Source organism: Nymphalis io, chromosome 5 (assembly GCF_905147045.1).
Source record: "Nymphalis io chromosome 5, ilAglIoxx1.1, whole genome shotgun sequence".
NCBI lineage: Eukaryota > Metazoa > Arthropoda > Insecta > Lepidoptera > Nymphalidae > Nymphalis > Nymphalis io.
This window is the reverse complement of record NC_065892.1, coordinates 7,145,506-7,163,463: the sequence shown is the minus strand read 5'-3', so window position 1 is coordinate 7,163,463 and position 17,958 is coordinate 7,145,506. Positions and strand designations below refer to the sequence as shown.

The window sequence follows — 17,958 nt, the reverse complement described above, 5'->3', positions numbered from 1 at the left end:
ATTGATATAATAAAAGATTTTTTTTCTGATTTTTTATTTTTATTTCATATGTTGGTCACATCCATCTAAGTTGTCTTATGTAAACATCAAATCGAACTACATTACCATGACATAGTCAACTAGTTCAAATATTCGAGAATTTAAAACGTACACAATAAAAGTCGAATATAATCACAATAATGCAGTTCAATAAATTATAATTAACATTTTGTAAAAGAACTATTCTTTATATCTTCAGCGAATTTTGTTAGGTATCGTTTATGCCTTACAGGGAAATAAATGCTTTTAAAATAACTAAGTACTATTATTAGGAATAATGCATAGCCTTTTAATATACTATAACTATTTTATTTCAAAATTAATTTAGTTTTTAAATATATTAAATACATAAAATAATAAATACGTAATTAAATGATTTAATTCTGCCTAACAAATAATTAAATTAATTAACGTACAACAAACACAACTGCATGATTTTGGATGTTTTACGAATGTCATGGTTACATTACATTGTTAATTTGGTACAACTGAATTCATTACGAAAATGATTTTATAAATTAAGTACGCATTCTATTGAAATTTAATAAGATAAAATATTCCTAAAACTTTGTTACGTAAAACAGCTACAAAATAATCAATAACCACAACATTACGAAAGGTTAAATGATTTACAAAAATATTAAGTACAATAAAATTTTTTTGAATAGCTAAAGAAGGTAGCAAAATATCATAATTTTATATATATTTTTATATAACACAATGAAACAAAATAACATTTTTCTTAAATCACGAGGTATGTGCTAACAGCTATAGGATAAGTATAATGTTGACTTAAGTATCATTAATCATTTACGGCTAAGTTAAAAGTTTGTTTTCTCTCACTGTTACCATGGATTTGACATTTGGTAGAAGACACAACATTTTTTAACTAATCACACAATATTTATTGGTAAAGCAGTTAGATTGTTGGATTACAAATAAATTTAAAAAAATCGAAATGTTCAAAAATCTGCATTTAAAACTTTTCTAATAAAGATGTAACTAATATTTGTTAACATAACCTTTATATTTATATAAAATTTATTTCCTGAAATTAAGTAACTTTTAAGACTTATTTTGAATAAGCAGATTAAATGACAAGTATGTCTAATTCATTAAAAATAAGTATAGCCATGTATAGAATAGTTCGGAAACACGCAAAAAAAACTGGAATAATAACTTACTACAATATATATACATATTAATGTCTTTAATTATAGTTATATTACAATAAAAACTGAAAAGCATAAGTAGAGGTCAATATTCGAATATAATAAGCAATAATGTAAAATACCGTAAAATAACAAATAAATATTCAACAAAATTTTAAAAAAAGCACTTCATACATAAAAGTAACAAATTAAATTTGTTAATGAAATATTAAGCATAGGTAGTTATATAAAAAAAACAATACTAGAAAGGGTAACGTGGTTTTCAAAAAAATATATTAATTTAAAATAAACTATTTGAATTGTTTAAATATCTTTTGTAGGCATTAGTGCGGACCCTTTGCACGACCTCTAAATTAAACTTGCTCTGCCGTTATAACCCTCTATAAAAATGATGTTCTGGCGGGTTTCGGCTACGGCAGTTTTTCTCAACGGAGTTTTGCTGTAAAAAAACAAGTGTATTTCCTATTTTATCACTCCTATAGTCCGATGGGCTATCCGACACAACACGAGAGGCGTCTAGGTACGCGATTGTAAACACCGACACCGTCCAAACTCTGGACTTACTGAAGATTACTTGACAGATGAACCCAATAGCCATTTAATGACCCAACGGGGGTATCATCCAGCTCTTCGGTATCTGCAGCCTTATAAGCTAGTCACTAGACCAACGAGGCAGTTAAATCGAACACATAAGAAAGAGATGGCAATCTTTTTTTAATTTGTCAAATTAGTTTGTTTCTTTTGTGTAGTTTTAGCCTTTATTGGCATAAATGTATGCTTAACTAGCAACATTAAAATTGTTTTTCAACAAATTTTTGGATTTCATTAGTTTTGTACTTAAATAGTTATAAATAAGATGATGAGTGAGAAGAGAAACAACACAGCCTTAGATCATCTCACTCCCATTAAATTTAATTTCTATAAGATCACATAAATAAAATTATACTGATTACTTGTATTCAAAGGACAGAATTGTTCATCAGACAAATTTTGTCTTTTAATATTTTTGGTATAATTTGAAGAATTTATTTGAATAAAGTACACCTAAGTTGTTATGCTACACAACTACCGCAATAATCACTATTTTATCTAATTTTACATTTTATTACTAAAGATTAACCTTAAAAACATTATATTATCCAATGTAAATACCTCAAAAACTTTTATGCTATTGACATTTAAAGTAAACTTTAAGTGTTTTTTACTAGAAATAATTTATAAGTTAAAAAAAATCTTTGAAGTTTTTAGCAGATTTTGATAGCAGGAGCAAAGATAACCTTGAATTGACAAGATATCATTGATCGAGATTTGCAATAATCTACGGTGTTGCAGTAATATATGGTTGTGACTGTAATATAATAATAAAAAAAAATTAAATATTGGAGAAATTTATAAGTAAAATTAATAAAGATATATTATTCAAAACCTGTTTATATTAGCAATGAATATGTAAAAATACGATTTGTTTATCTTTACTCCTGCCATTGGAATATAATATAAATAAACACACAGTGGACATGTTATGTTCACGCAAGACATTTCCATTAACTATAAGATAAGTTGTTTTTTTTTAATTTTGATATAAAATAAATAGAAATATTAGTTAAATAATAAAATTAGGTAAGAACTTGCAAGTCATATGTAATATTAAAACTTATGCAAAGGTTTTTTCAACAAAAGTTCAAAACAATGATAGACAAATTATAAATCTCAATCTTAAGTAGGAGTATATTTTACTTCCAATTTCATGTTTCATGGCATATGGAAGGTTATTTTCAATACGACTTAAGTAGAAAAGTAGATGAAACTACATTACACAAATAGTTTTACATTATCATATAATTCATTATATCTATAGTTTCATTAGTAGTATATTCATTTGGGTAAGACATAATCAGCAGTAAATATGAAAACGACACACTAAGTAAAAACACCTCAAAATACTTTTCACAGATACGTAGCATAACCTATCCGTTATATCATTAATTAAATATGGAATTTTGAATCTATACTATTATCATGAAGCTGTACAGTTTATATGTTGGAACATGATAATCTCTAACAATTCGATTTAAAAAAAACTTTGCACTCCTTTTAATAAGGTCATAGACAGTAATATAATTCGCTCCGACCGTAAGGTGCGGAGCAGTAATCATAAACATCAACCAATCCAACAAACTGTGCTAGTAATTAGTTAATGAGATGCATTTAGAGATGAATAATCGAAATAGAAAGCGGTTCGACTGCACCCCAGCTAGGGGTATATCATCTGTGCGGGGCCGGGACCGTCAGCACACGTGCGCGGGCGAGGCCGGCGCCCACAGCGGACACGCCGCCTCGCCCGCCGCCTCCTCCTTGTCGGAGCACTGACGGCGCAGCACGCGCAGCAAGGCGGAGAATCGATCTTGATCTGACAGCGTCGCCTGTGAATGTCAAATTCGATATAGATATAGGAAATTGGGGATTTTTTTATCGACTATTTAGTAGTTTTACTGGTGGTAGGGCTTTGTGCAAGCTCGTCTGGGTAGGTACCACCCACTCATCAAATATTCTACCGCAAAACAGCAGTACTTGATATTGTTGTGTTCCGGTTTGAAGGGTGAGTGAGCCAGTGTAATTACAGGCACAAGGGACATAAAATCTTAGTTCCCAAGGTTGGTGGCGCATTGGCTATAAGCGATGGTTGACATTTCTTACAATGCCAATGTCTAAGGGCGTTTGGTGACCACTTACCATCAGGTGGCCCATATGCTCGTCCACCTTCCTAACTATAAAAAAAAAAAAAAAATTCTTTTTATTAATAACTTACTCTAACGCAGCTAACGAGCATGACATATTATAGAAAAAAGTGTAGGAATATGACTAATTGCAAAATGGTGGTTCGCTCAGCAGATAGTTTAAGCATTAAAACAAATTTTTAGCAGAAATTGCATACAATGAAATAAATTTCCCAGTAATTCAATAGACCGAAAAAAGGAAAAAGTAATACAATTCTTCCACCACTTATTAAGCAGGTACATGTGGTATCATCATAAAATATTCTACCATCAAACAGCTATACTTAATATTGTTGTTTCAGTTTGAATGTGGAGCCAGTGGAACTACAGGAACAAGTGACATTAAATGTAAAGTATACTATGTAAGATGTTTGTAAAATCTGTAGAATACAAACCTCAGTGGCTATAGCTAGCAGGAGATGCAGAACGGGTACGATCAGTAAATAGACTCTAAACCTATAAGTTTCAGGATCTGACATGTTCACAGCCTCAACTTCCATGTAATCCGTCAACGCCTTCCATGGACACAACAATAACACTGTCACGAATACAGCCTGAGTCACTAATGTTATTACCAAATAATCTGAAAAAAATGTTAATCAATTATAGATGTATTAATCAATGCTAGTTTCATTTTAATATTTTTCGGATTAAATTAATATGGAAGAGCTAATAAAAATCATACTTACAATTGGTACAAAATGGTTGACGGAAGGGCCAACCTTTGGCATAAACACAAGCCATAATTAAGTACTGGAATGATGTAATAATGAATATAACTGTATTTTCCCAACACACCACTTGTTCTACATTTGCTCCACCTTCTACTGGTTTAAACCTTAAAACAAAATATAACAATATTGTATTTTCATTATATTATAAATGCGTAAGTAGGTGTGCTTGTGGCCAAACATACTCAAACGGCGAGATGGATTCATGTGACGTAAATTACGATAATGTATTAAGGAGAGAATTACTTTCTTTATCGAGCTATAAAACATTGCTGATACAATCACAAGATGACATTGAAAAGATAATTATTCATAGATCATCATCATCAGCCAATCGTAATTTACTGCTAGGCAAAAGCCGCTCCCAACCATGTCGCATCTTTTTCAGGTCATTAGTTCACCTGGGATTAGCCACTCCGAGCATAGCTCTATATCACGCTGACCATGGATGATTGGATTAGTCACGCAGTTACTGTTTATGTTCGGCGCTGTTTGTTATGGCAGGTAAGACGCGGCTACACACGTTGCGGTATATGCGACTTATAGACTTGACGAAGATTGACCTAGATATTCGTCTTTAATTCTCTAATTTTGCTAATTCGAATTGGTGCAAGAAATAGACCCTTGAGTCTTCCGGAAAAAAATAAAACAAAAGAATATCTAATAATCAAAAACTTACCATTCCTGAGACTCCAAAAGGTAAATAGCAGATAGTTGCATGATCAGAACTAATAAAACTTGCATTATCAAGGGCAATATGCTTGTCATGGCTACGAGGGAAACTGGTGGTGACTGCTTAGTAAGTACAGGGCCAGGCGCCGCTCGTCCCAACGAGAGTGCCAGTAGAGTAGTAAGAACAAGATCAATATACAGGAACTGATTGTTCCCAAGAATGGAGTAGAACTAAAAATAAAATATTTTTTCATTAACTGCTTGTTTAAAAAAAAACATACATATGTATATAAAATCACACAACACCAATAAAATACTTTCAATACTATAGTTTTGGTGTTGAATATTATACTCACATTGTAGAGGATAAGTATGGAGAAGAACTGAATAAGCGAATAGAGAGCCATATACTTGAAGATGGCAAAAGACGTACTGAGCGCGCATCGTCCCTCCAAAGCCAGCAATTTTACACATCGTATATTTTGTTCTTGAGATGTAAATGGCGCAGCCACTGTAAAAAAAAGTTTATGGAATATAATAATATAGTATCATCATCATCATTCACTTGCCCTCATAGCATTTAATTTAATTTGTAGTAATGCATGAAGTAGGATTTGGACCCAGAGCTTTAACCCAAGAACTCAAAATTAGAAGCCAGGCAGCCTTATAGCTCATTGCCAGTATTACCTGAGGCGTCGGCCTCCGACAGCGAGATGCCAACGTGCGCGGCTTTGAGCGCGCCGCAGTCGTTGGCGCCGTCGCCGCACATGCCCACCACCAGCCCCGCGCCCTGCAGCGCCGTCACCAGCTGCGTCTTCTGGTCCGGCCCGAAGCGACCGAATATCATGCCTGAAACAAGTACGGTTAAATCATGTCTATCAACACGTAACGTGACACAGCACCTATGATCACTCAATCAAATAGATGAACTTATATCGAACTGATTAGATTTTTTTTCCGTATTCGTGTCTGCTCATGTACTTTATACGAGCCGCGTTCCGCTCCAAGCGGGCTCAGAGAAAACATTTACGACGAGAACTTTAGGCGGCGTCTGTGTACGTGATATAGACAAAACGTTTATATTCAATATAGTATATTCCAATGGGAATAGAAAAGAAAGTAAATAAACACATTGAATTTACATAACATTTAAGTTAAACTAAAATGATAAAGTATTTCATTGTTTTATACATAACTTTATATTAAATAGATTTCTGTTATATGAATTGCAGGTAAAATAAAAAAAAAACAATCATTAAACAAAAAATTAATATGATTCCGTTTCTGAGCTCTCAACGTAAAACTCTTATTGTACCTTATAGCCAAAATGACTATCAACATGAAAAAAACAATAATAAAAATTAATTACATATTTAGGATACAATTTTTTTTTTTACATATTTGCTAAACTAAAAATAACAACTTACCTTATAAACAAATATCTATTAAAAAAAATCTAAAATTTGAGTCAAAATAAAATAATATATTTTTGATTCATTTCATATAAATTCATTCGTTCTCCATTCTAATAATTATAATCATTGTCAGTTCATCGCAAAATGGCGTCTTCATTGTCGGGAAAATTAAAGTGGAAATATGTAGTTAGAAAAATATTGCTGTATTACAAATGAAGACATATTAATCAAGAATTGTTTGTAGTGCATAATATAGCAGTTATTATTATTTATTTAATTGACGGTTTGTTTTTAGTTACTCCTATTATGATTGGAACAGACTATAGATAGTAATAAGTTCACAGATAACTACCATATAATATTTTTATGTCTATGCTAATGTAAGTTTTCTTTGGATGAATACAAATCGAGTTTTAAACGTAACCTAAAATAATTATTTATAAAATAAAATCGAATAAATTGTAATTTTTTTTCCTGCGTGTCTTTTGATTAGAAAAGTTTGTACAAGAAAAATTAATAAATAAATGAAACACGGTTTACCTTTATTAACAACGGTGGGAATCATCTCTGGATAATATGTACGCATGACGGACCAAGTTTTGCCCTCCATTGCTATGACATATGCGTCCATTGCTAATTTAGGTGGACCACCTTCGCCTACCACCTACAATCACAAAAACTCTTATATCTATTATTTTAGACTATACTATTTATACTTACTATTATAATATATTAAAAATAACAATTACTTATATATATAATTTAATATATAAATACTAACTTCCATATTCAGTGCTGGTCTTTGATCATTATTTAGTTGTTGGGATGCAGTAATAAGCACTACTTTTTGATGAGGCTGAACCATTGAACAGCCTCGAGCTACCGACATAGCGGTCATTATATTATCCCCTGAAACAAGGTTTATATCAATTACTCTGCATACACATATATTTGTCATCATTCATCAATTTCATAGGTGTTTGCGCATTTAAATGAAATAATAATAATATTCTGGGACATTATTCACACATGGCCATCTGACCCCAAACTAAGCAGAGCAACTTGTACGATGGAAACCAGACAACTGATATACTACATATACTACTTTTCTTTTGTAAATACATACTTATATAGGTAATAATTACACCCAGACTTAGGACAAACAGATATGTTTATGCACACAAATGTCTGTCCTGGGTGGGAATCGAACCCACAACCATCAGCGTGAAAGGCAAGTATCGACCAACCACGCCAACGGCCCGTCCGCCGCCCGTCCGAAATGAAAAAGTTAAAATTTGTATTCTTTGACAAATCTCTTAGTTAACAGCAGTTAGTACTTTTATTTAATATATTTTAAATTAAATCTGTATATTATTGTTTACTTACCAGTAACCATAACCTGCCTCATATTAGCATCGTGTAATTCTTTTATCACTTGCGTTGTTTCTGGTTTTAGGCTATTTTGCATGACTAGAAAGCCTAAAAACATCATATCGCATTCTATCGTCTCTCGCTTAAGCCTTTGAGCGTCAACCCACTTCATCTTACGATCTAATTTCTTATAAGCGAGGCCAATCACTCGGAAACCATTTGATGTATACTCGTTGAGAACGCTACTAAAGTTATCTGGTAGTGAATCAGGATCACACATGCCTGCAACCTTGGAGTTTTATTTAAAGTTTTTTAGTACCTAACATTTATTTTCAAATAAATTGAAATATGAGTTTTAATTAAATATAAATGGTATGTTACATTAAATGAAATATAGTTAAAAAATGTTGCTTATCTTATTAGTGAAAGATTTTAATTACCTTTTCAGGAGCTCCTTTCACATAGTAAACCATTTGGGGTTGACCAAGAACTCGAGCAATAACTCCCATAGATTGCTGAGATGATGAAAAATGGAATCTGCGTAGCAATCCTATCTAAAATGTTGAAAAACCTATGGATTAGTTTGTTACAAGAAAAATATTTTTTAAAATTTTATCATATAATAATAAATTCTTAGCCCGACATATTACGTCTATATAAAGAAGCATTATTTAACATACATTTTAAATTATAACTGCAAAACCTTAAAGTAACATACCTCATAAGGCATCTCCATTGTAAATGGATCATAATTGTCCAAGTTCTGAAGATCCTCATTGTTCACAGTGGCTGGCTTTACAATAGCTGGAGTTAAGTTGTCATATCTGGTATTTTCAGGTCCTGGCTCTTCAAGAACCTAAATTTATAAAAAAAATTATCATAAAAAGCCGAGATGGGCTAGTGGTTAGAACACATGAATCTGAATGTATGTTTGGGTTCAAACCCAGGCATACACCACTGAATTTTTATGTGCTTAATTTGTGTTCATAATTCATTTTGTGATTGACGGTGAAGGAAAACATTGTGAGGAAACCTGCATTGGAGCAGTGTGGTGGAATAAGCTCCAAGCCTTCTCCTCAAAAAAGGAGAGAAGACCTCATCTCAGCAGTGGGACATTCAGAGGCTTTACTGGTGGTAGGGCTTTGTGCAAGCTCGTCTGGGTAGGTACCACCCACTCATCAGATATTCTACCGCAAAACAGCAATACTTGATATTGTTGTGTTCCGGTTTGAAGGGTGAGTGAGCCAGTGTAATTACAGGCACAAGGGACATAAAATCTTAGTTCCCAAGGTTGGTGGCGCATTGGATATGTAAGCGATGGTTGACATTTCTTACAATGCTAATGTCTAAGAGCGTTGGTGACCACTTACCATCAGGTGGCCCATATGCTCGTCCGCCTTCCTATTCTATAAAAAAAAAAAAAAAAAGGCTGTTACTTCCTTATATCATTTAGACAAAAGATGCTATATAACCCATATTGAATCATATATATAATATGCATTTTGTCAAGGGTATAGAAAAGTGCTTAGAGTACCTAACAACAGCCTATTCCCCTATTTGAACACATGTTTAAAGCCGCTGGCGGTATTACCCTATATTCGTAAGTAACTAAAAAAACTAGAAATATAAATACCCATTGAGTGAATTCAAACATCTTCAAGTCCAATGGATCTCCTTTTAATTGTCCTTGAATGCTTGTAAGTGAATGGCAAGATGCTAAGGCTTGAACAAGAGGGCTTTTATTGGGTAGATCAACAATTTCATTGCAACGTCGACCAAATTTCTCAGTAGGGTTGAATGGTATCACTGAATAAAAGTCCAGTCCATCCTCTGTTAGAGTTCCCGTCTGAAAATATTTAAATAAGATTATTAATAAAATATTAGATTGATTATACATGGCAAGCAAGCAAAATAAAAAGAAACATAATGTACCTTGTCAAAGCACATAACCTGCAGTTTACCGCACATGATTATGCGCGGCGGGGACACGCAAAAGATCTTGTTGCGCTTGAGGCGCTGCTGACTGTAGACGATGCCGGCCGTCATGGCAGCGGGCAGCGCTGGAGGCACCACTATGGTGATTATATCCAGCGTGCGTAGCACAATCGTACCCAAAAGGCTCTGGAAAGTTGTACATGTTAACTGATTTTGAAGTAGCAAGTTATGTTAGATTTTTCTTTCTAAATTTTACATGAAAAAAATGCAATAACAATTCGATTTTTTTTTCCATCATATGTTAAAATTAATATTTAAAAATATATTTAAGAAAACATTATGTGTATTTTATTCGAGTTTTAATGTGATTACTTCATACTTCAAAAATTATGTAAATTAATAAACATATATGGTTAGAAATGGTAATAGTTTAAACTTACACCTCGGCGTACGTATAGCCAAATCGAGTATGCCATTCCGATAGCGGCGATGCAGAACATAAATATGACAAATTTAACGGCGTCTTTATAAAATTGAAAATCAAATTTTTTCGGAAATAAAATACTTTTAATCAACTCTCCTTTGGCAGTGTAAAAGCCGGTGCGAACGACTTTCGCCAACACCTGAAACGAAGGTCATTTATAACTAACCAAATAAACTAACAAGATTCTTGTAAAACTTTAAAGGTGTAAATGTTTTACACAATACCTGATTGTTTCCATAGAATCTTGTTTGGATTACGTGTGTGCCAGCAAAAAGCGTATGCCTCTTGTGCGTATCCGTTGAATAAACTTCTTGTGAAACGCAGGGGGGTCCTTTCATGACAGGTACACTTTCACCTAAAAATATATATATTATATATGTTTAATTTACTAGCTACTAGTAATTATAAATTACAATAAATCTATACCGACAATTATTATATTTTAAGTAGTCTCGAGAAGATTAATTAATACACAAAAAAATGTATATGATTGTTTGTTTGAAGTTATACATTTATTTCAAAAGTTACTTAACCGATTATCATGGAATTTCAAAGTGATAATAGAGTAATAAAAGCACTTAAGTATTTTCTTGTAAGACCTTTCGAGCGAATACTAAGTAATATTTGAATATTGTATGAAAAATTTAAAAAACCCACTGTGTTTAAAAGAACGTTCGTAATTTACTTTTACTTAAATAATGCTTCTAACAACGGTTAAATGAAAATGCAATTATATTTTAAAGCGGGCCTTTTCTTTCAAACAATTTTTTTTTTTTTTATAGAATAGGAAGGCGGACGAGCATATGGGCCACCTGATGGTAAGTGGTCACCAACGCTCTTAGACATTAGCATTGTAAGAAATGTCAACCATCGCTTACATATCCAATGCGCCACCAACCTTGGGAACTAAGATTTTATGTCCCTTGTGCCTGTAATTACACTGGCTTTTTTGAGTGAAATGTTATTTTTATATAACCATCGCTTTACTGGTCAGATATTTAATTTAATATTTACGACTTTGAAAACAAGTACCGATAGTACATTTAAGGTTTTGCGAAAAAAAATAATGGTGTATAATTATTTCGTAATATGAACATCTACTGGTGGTAGAGCTTTGTGCAAGCTCGTCTGGGTAGGTACCACCCACTCATCAGATATTCTACCGCAAAACAGCAGTACTTGTTATTGTTGTGTTCCGGTTTAAAAGGATGAGTGAGCCAGTGTAATTACAGGCACAAGGGACATAAAATCTTAGTTCTCAAGGTTGGTGGAGCATTGACTATGTAAGCGATGGTTGACATTTCTTACAATGCCAATGTCTAAGGGCGTTTGGTGAGCACTTACCATCAGGTGGCCCATATGCTCGTCTGCCTTCCTATACTATAAAAATAATAATAATAAATAAACCTTAAATATAAAACTTAATAGTACCCGTGTGAAGACAGACCCGAAAGATAGTGTGTCGTGCCATAACTCAACAATTAATAATCATTGATGTAGTTAAGAAAGACTCACGCAACACAAGCCCTTAATTAAACTTAAATTTGGACAATATGCGATCAATTGTCAGACGCGATTGTCCTATATAAGACATGAAAGCTTTATTTTATGAAACTCGAATATCCAATAAATTGCATGTATATTGATTTGAATCATCCAAATAGTAATATATATGCGAAAGTTAGTTTGTTAATTTGTTACGCTTTCACGAATTAACTAAACAACGATCACCGTTAAATTTCGCTTGTTATCAGTGGTACAGAAAAAGACATAAACCGAGCTAAAACTTAGGTTTTCTCTTTGCGAAACTTAAAATGTTATTCAAAAACATTGTTCTGTCTTAAATTCATCAAGTTGAGTAAGACCGCCGAGATGGCCTATTGGTTAAAACGCGTGAATCTTAACCGATGATTCAAAACCAAAAGTGGTGGGTTCAAAACCGGGCAAGCACCACTGAAATTTTCATGTGCTTAATTTGGGATTATAATTCATCTCTTGCTTGACGATGAAGGAAAACATCGTGAGGAAACCTGCATGTGTCTAATTTCATTGAGATTATGCCACATGTGTATTCTACCAACTCGCTTTGGAGCAGCGTGGTGGAATAAGCTCTAAACCTTCTCCTCAAAAGGGAGAGGAGGCCTTAGCCCAGCAGTGGGACATAAACAGGCTGTTACTGTAATGTACTGAGTAATGAGTACTACTCTTACAACATCTACTGTATTTGTTCATCGTAAGTTTCTGCTGCAGCTGGAGTCACTCGTGCCGTGTGCTCGTGTCAGTGACTCACCGGTGAGCATGGACTCGTTGACGATGCAGGTGCCGGTGAGCAGCATGGCGTCGCACGGCATGACGCAGCCGTCGGGCGGCAGCACCAGCACGTCCCCGGGGACCAGCCGGCCCGCGTTCACCACGCACTCCTCGCGCCCCGTGCGCGTCGGCCGCAGCACGGTCACCGTGAACGTGCTGGTCGAGCCCGCCATTTTGTGCAGGTTTATACTCATCTAAACATTTTTTTAAATTATTATTTACCTCCACATATATATACCTACATATAATCTAATACAATTTAAAACATTGTTGATTAGTAAAATTTAGTATAGACAGATACAGCAGTCATCTCAATTTATATGTAAATCCAACATTAATGGGATTATGGTTCATATTAAATAACAGAATATAATTCATTTAAGGCCCGATTTGTTAATAACTTTGAACAGAAGGATACTGACAAATTTTCTATGCAATAACTGTTAAAATGACATATTAAATAAGACAATTCTTAAGACAATTTCCTTTTATTAAGATATATTAGGAACAAATTTTCCTTTTATTGTTGTCTTGTTGGTAAAACCAATGTGCATTTTCCATCTTATTTACCTGTTTAGTTTGATACAGCGCCATCATACACGAAGCCGCAGAAAGCAGGAAAACGCAAGTTGCATACTGATAATATTCATCCAGTGACCATAGGATTATAGAAAAAACTTGAAATAAATAAAACGGATTGAATACTTCATTCACAAATATTGTCCAGTAGCATTTAACTTCGACTTCTACTGAGTTGCCTCCATACAATTTAATCCTATAAGCAAAAATATATATGCAAAAAATACATTCGCCATAAAACGTTATTTCGAAAATATGGCAGCAAATATGTAATATCATACATGAAAAATAAGGCCAAAAAACTAATAATTATATAATTTGAGGCAAAATTTATATAACATACATACGCTTTAAGTAAATATTTAATAAATACATATTTATTTAAAATGAAATTTTTATCGATCCAAGTTGGAGAGTTATACTGAACCAGATGCAAAAATATTCATAAATATGTGTTTAAAAATCGCAATGCACTTTTAAGCCAATGGTTATACATAACATGTTAGGTTATAATATTACTTACAATTCATTTTGTTGCCTTTTATTGATGCCACACATATTTTCCATCAACATGCTTATTGTTAATTTTTCGTTGAGTGCCAATACATTGATGAAGATGCCGTTATCATTAAGCCATATATAGCGGCTGTGTTGGTAAACGAAATAGCGCAGTCTATTTCCTCTATGGCTGGAGAGGCTCAAATCTATTTCATTTACTTTTTCGATCTGGAAAGAGTCTTCGCCATCTGTTACTAAAATATTTAAAAAAAATATTAACTTATTCATGTTCTGCCTATAAATACAAACACTATTGATTATTTTAAATATTAAACATCCCCATATAAAATTCTTACCACATAATTCATCAGCCGTTTTTAAACTGCATTTTATATATTTGAATCGGTTTAATGTTGGATAATATGAAAACGCAAAATATGGTAGTCCACATAGTGACATGCAAACTGTATGAAATATAGCTGCACGTATTTTTGAATACTTGTAGCCATAGATTTTGATAACTTGCTCATCAGCGTTTGTTTCCAAGATTTGCCATTGGGCCTCCCCGATAACTTCATATTCATCTGTAATATAAAAGAACATATCTGCATACCTCACTGGGGATATCTGTTAGGTGTGGCAACAGCATAGTAATGTTTGCTTATTATATTTACTTCTCATATTCTGGCTTTTGAAATATTAAACATATTTGTTGAAGACAAATATTTACTTTTACCAATGTTTCTAACATTACAAAGAGAAAAATTATAAAGACTTATATTATCTGCATCTTGCTCACTTTTAATCAATTTCTAGATTACTTTATTAAATAAATGTAAATACAGAGCACTTTGCTCACTAATATTTTATATCTAATTATAACCTGATGTCATAATTGCATAAGATTTACTGGTGGTAGGGCTTTGTGCTTCCTCGCCTGGGTAGGTACCACCCACTCATCAGATATTCTACTGCAAAACAGCAGTACTTAGTATTGTTGTGTTCCGGTTTGAAGGGTGAGTGAGCCAGTGTAATAACAGGCACAAGCTACGTAAAATCTTAGTTCCCAAGGTTGGTGGCGCATTGGATATGTAAGCGATGGTTGACATTTCTTACAATGCCAATGTCTAAGGGCGTTGGTGACCACTTACCATCAGGTGATCCAGATGCTCGTCTGCCTTCCTATTCTATAAAAAAAAAGATTTTTAAAGATAGACACTATCTTGTCACTAAACCTAATTTCAGTTCAGAAGACCTGGTAAAAACGGATTTTCTTTTACACCAATTCTAAGAATTTACTTAGACTTTTAGGTAATAAATTTAGCGATAGACTTATTATGGGGTGAAAATATTCATGAAAGTATGTCTGTATATTTTTATGCAAATTCAAAGTATATAGAAACTCTATATACCTAGATAATAATATTTTGAATGGATTGGTCTTGCTTCTGGGAAAGGTAATTAAGACTCTATATCCCTCTTCCTTTTGATTTGCATATATTTTTTTTGGAATACTGTTTAGACATCAATTATCATTTGGGTAACTTTTTGCAATCTTATTTTGAGTTGATATACCATGGTATATATTTTATTTGAAATAAATGAAAGTGGGCTTGGTGTGGTAATTTAGGTCAATCAGCCAAGGCTTTTTTTCCATATGTTTTTTAATTTGAACAAAACAATAAATTGACAAAATTTACGTGCTCTCGAAGTGCGTCTTTGTGTATTTATATTATGCTTTTAAAATAATAGTTATGTTTAAAAAAGTGCCCTAACATTTATGTAGAATTGATATAATGAGTAATGATCATTAGGAAAGTAAAAGTATGCCTATTATAACATTAAATTTTATGCAAACCAATAGTAAATTTTATACAGAGAACATAGGCATTTGATAATAAATGTAAATTAAATATATATATAATAAGTATAATTTAAAGACTACTTGTTTTTTTAAAACAATATGCCAAAACAATTATTTATATATATAAATATTTTAAAAAAGTGTAGAAAATATTTCATCTGACCACTCAAGAATATTGTAAGTTACACATCTGAAGCTATAATTCAAATCTGATAACAATTTAATCTTATCAGTAGATCATATTTCCTGAATGAATCAATATTACTGTGTATTCTATGATAATCATTAGTAACTTTTCATATGCATATAAAATGCAATAGTATTTTGTTGAATTCAAATTAAATGCCACTGTAAACTAATTTGTATGGGGTTTCAAAGTTATATAGAATACATCGCTAGGAGTGATCTAAGCTAAATTATAACTTGATAATACTTATGAAAAATTAAAATAATGCAAACATCTATTATATACTATGGAGTAGATAATTGCTAGGTGTGTCAATAAATAGCAACAGATGAATGTAACAATCACTTACATTTTGATATGTTAATAACCTACTATGAGATTGTATTGACATTAATACAAATAGCAAAAAATTATGATGAATGATATGTATTAAGCAATAAACGTTATTTGCAGCTGATGCGCAACTTTGTATGAAATCATATGCATAATTTTTATGTGAATCAATACTATAAACAAAAAAAAAGACAAAACAAAAGCAATACAAATTAGAAGACATTGGTAATCAATTGTTAATGGCTTAAAGGTGCAAACACAATATGCTATCGTCACACATAATAAAGACTAATACATGTTCCAATGTTATTAATAATTATTGTAATGTGTTAGTCTTTATCCCAACAGTATCCCCAGCAACGTAAATGGTGAATTTATTTCTATTTATTTATTGTAATACTCATTTCATCAAAATAAATAATATTGCAAATTTTAAAATTTAAAATAGAGATAAATAATAAAGTGGATTAATAACATAAATAATAGTGAGAATAGAATGACTTGATTTCATATAAATATATAATAAGAAAGTAAGAAACATATAACTACAGCATTTATCATAAATGATTTTGATATATATATATGCAATTGGCTTCCATATTATTTTACATAGGAATAATAGAAGGTGGTAAAAGCTAAGCTAAGTAAATGAAGTAAAAAAAAGTTTTCATCTGTTTCTGAAAACGAAGACATTTAATGTTATAATGTGCATATTACAGAAAATAAGTAATATTTTATCAATATATTTAATGTTCTTAGCTTTTAATTAATTATGATATATTCTTTGTTTAGTTTTTAAATGAATGTATTTTTAATGAAAAATTGCAATATACGATCTGCATAGAATATATATTTACATGTTTATAAGCCTAAAAATCGAAGTCAAAGTAATTTGGCCTAAGATTCTATAGACTAAATCATTTTAACCCTTATGAACCGTAAAATTAAAAATAATAGACTTGAATTTAAGGCACTTACGTGGAAAGGTTGGTGGATGTGCAAATTCTATATTGATTTAAAAACGATAACTTATTAGTTTTTGATAGAAATTGGAACAAAAGATTGAGAAATAAAGAAATAAATTCAGTTAATTGTATTTCAAGAGAAATTGATCCATACTTACCATTTGCAACTAAAGTATTATTCATGTTCAGCATTCCCAATTACTCTGCTTCAACACGAAAAATTAAGGCATAATATCGAGATGTTATTAACCTTACTATTTTCGGGTGCTACCTCATTTCAAATAACATTTTATTTTATGGGATTCCATAAAATAAAATCGCGCTCTCACATCACACCATTTATGATTGAGAAGAAGCAAGTGCTACCTTGCGGCTTGCTTGCTAGTAAGCAGTATTGCTAGCCAAAAAAATAGAACGATTATATATTACAAATAAAAGTAAATTTTATTAATAAATTGGTAGCGCTACCATTATCTATTTTTACTCGTATCTCGTGTAATTCATCGTAAATGTATTAGACTTCAAATTATATTTTAATTTTATTTATATAAAATTACGTTATACTACATTATCTCCACTGTAGTTTTTATTTACAGTAAAGGACTCCGCCAACAAGTAATGAAGCT

At 32.1% G+C, this 17,958-nt stretch overlaps 1 protein-coding gene across 2 annotated transcripts; it reads right to left on the bottom strand.

Annotated features, from left to right (window-relative positions):
• Positions 1-23: 23 nt before the first annotated feature.
• LOC126768327 (polyamine-transporting ATPase 13A3-like) lies at positions 24-17,698 on the bottom strand. Of its 2 annotated transcripts, none has more exons than XM_050486344.1 (20): positions 17,491-17,698; positions 14,340-14,567; positions 14,009-14,237; positions 13,477-13,681; positions 12,887-13,100; positions 10,821-10,951; positions 10,553-10,735; positions 10,110-10,298; positions 9,811-10,023; positions 8,896-9,033; positions 8,618-8,731; positions 8,193-8,466; positions 7,588-7,715; positions 7,347-7,470; positions 6,079-6,240; positions 5,748-5,902; positions 5,399-5,622; positions 4,678-4,826; positions 4,384-4,571; positions 24-3,634 (listed from the first exon to the last, which is right to left on the bottom strand). In XM_050486344.1, the coding sequence occupies exons 1-20, from the start codon at positions 17,522-17,524 to the stop codon at positions 3,500-3,502; spliced, it is 3,417 nt and encodes a 1,138-aa protein (XP_050342301.1). In that variant the 5' UTR covers positions 17,525-17,698; the 3' UTR covers positions 24-3,499. The 2 variants fall into 2 exon arrangements, with proteins under 2 accessions (XP_050342301.1, XP_050342302.1); XM_050486345.1 differs by having other exon boundaries at positions 14,340-14,555.
• Between the last annotated feature and the right edge of the window lie 260 nt (positions 17,699-17,958).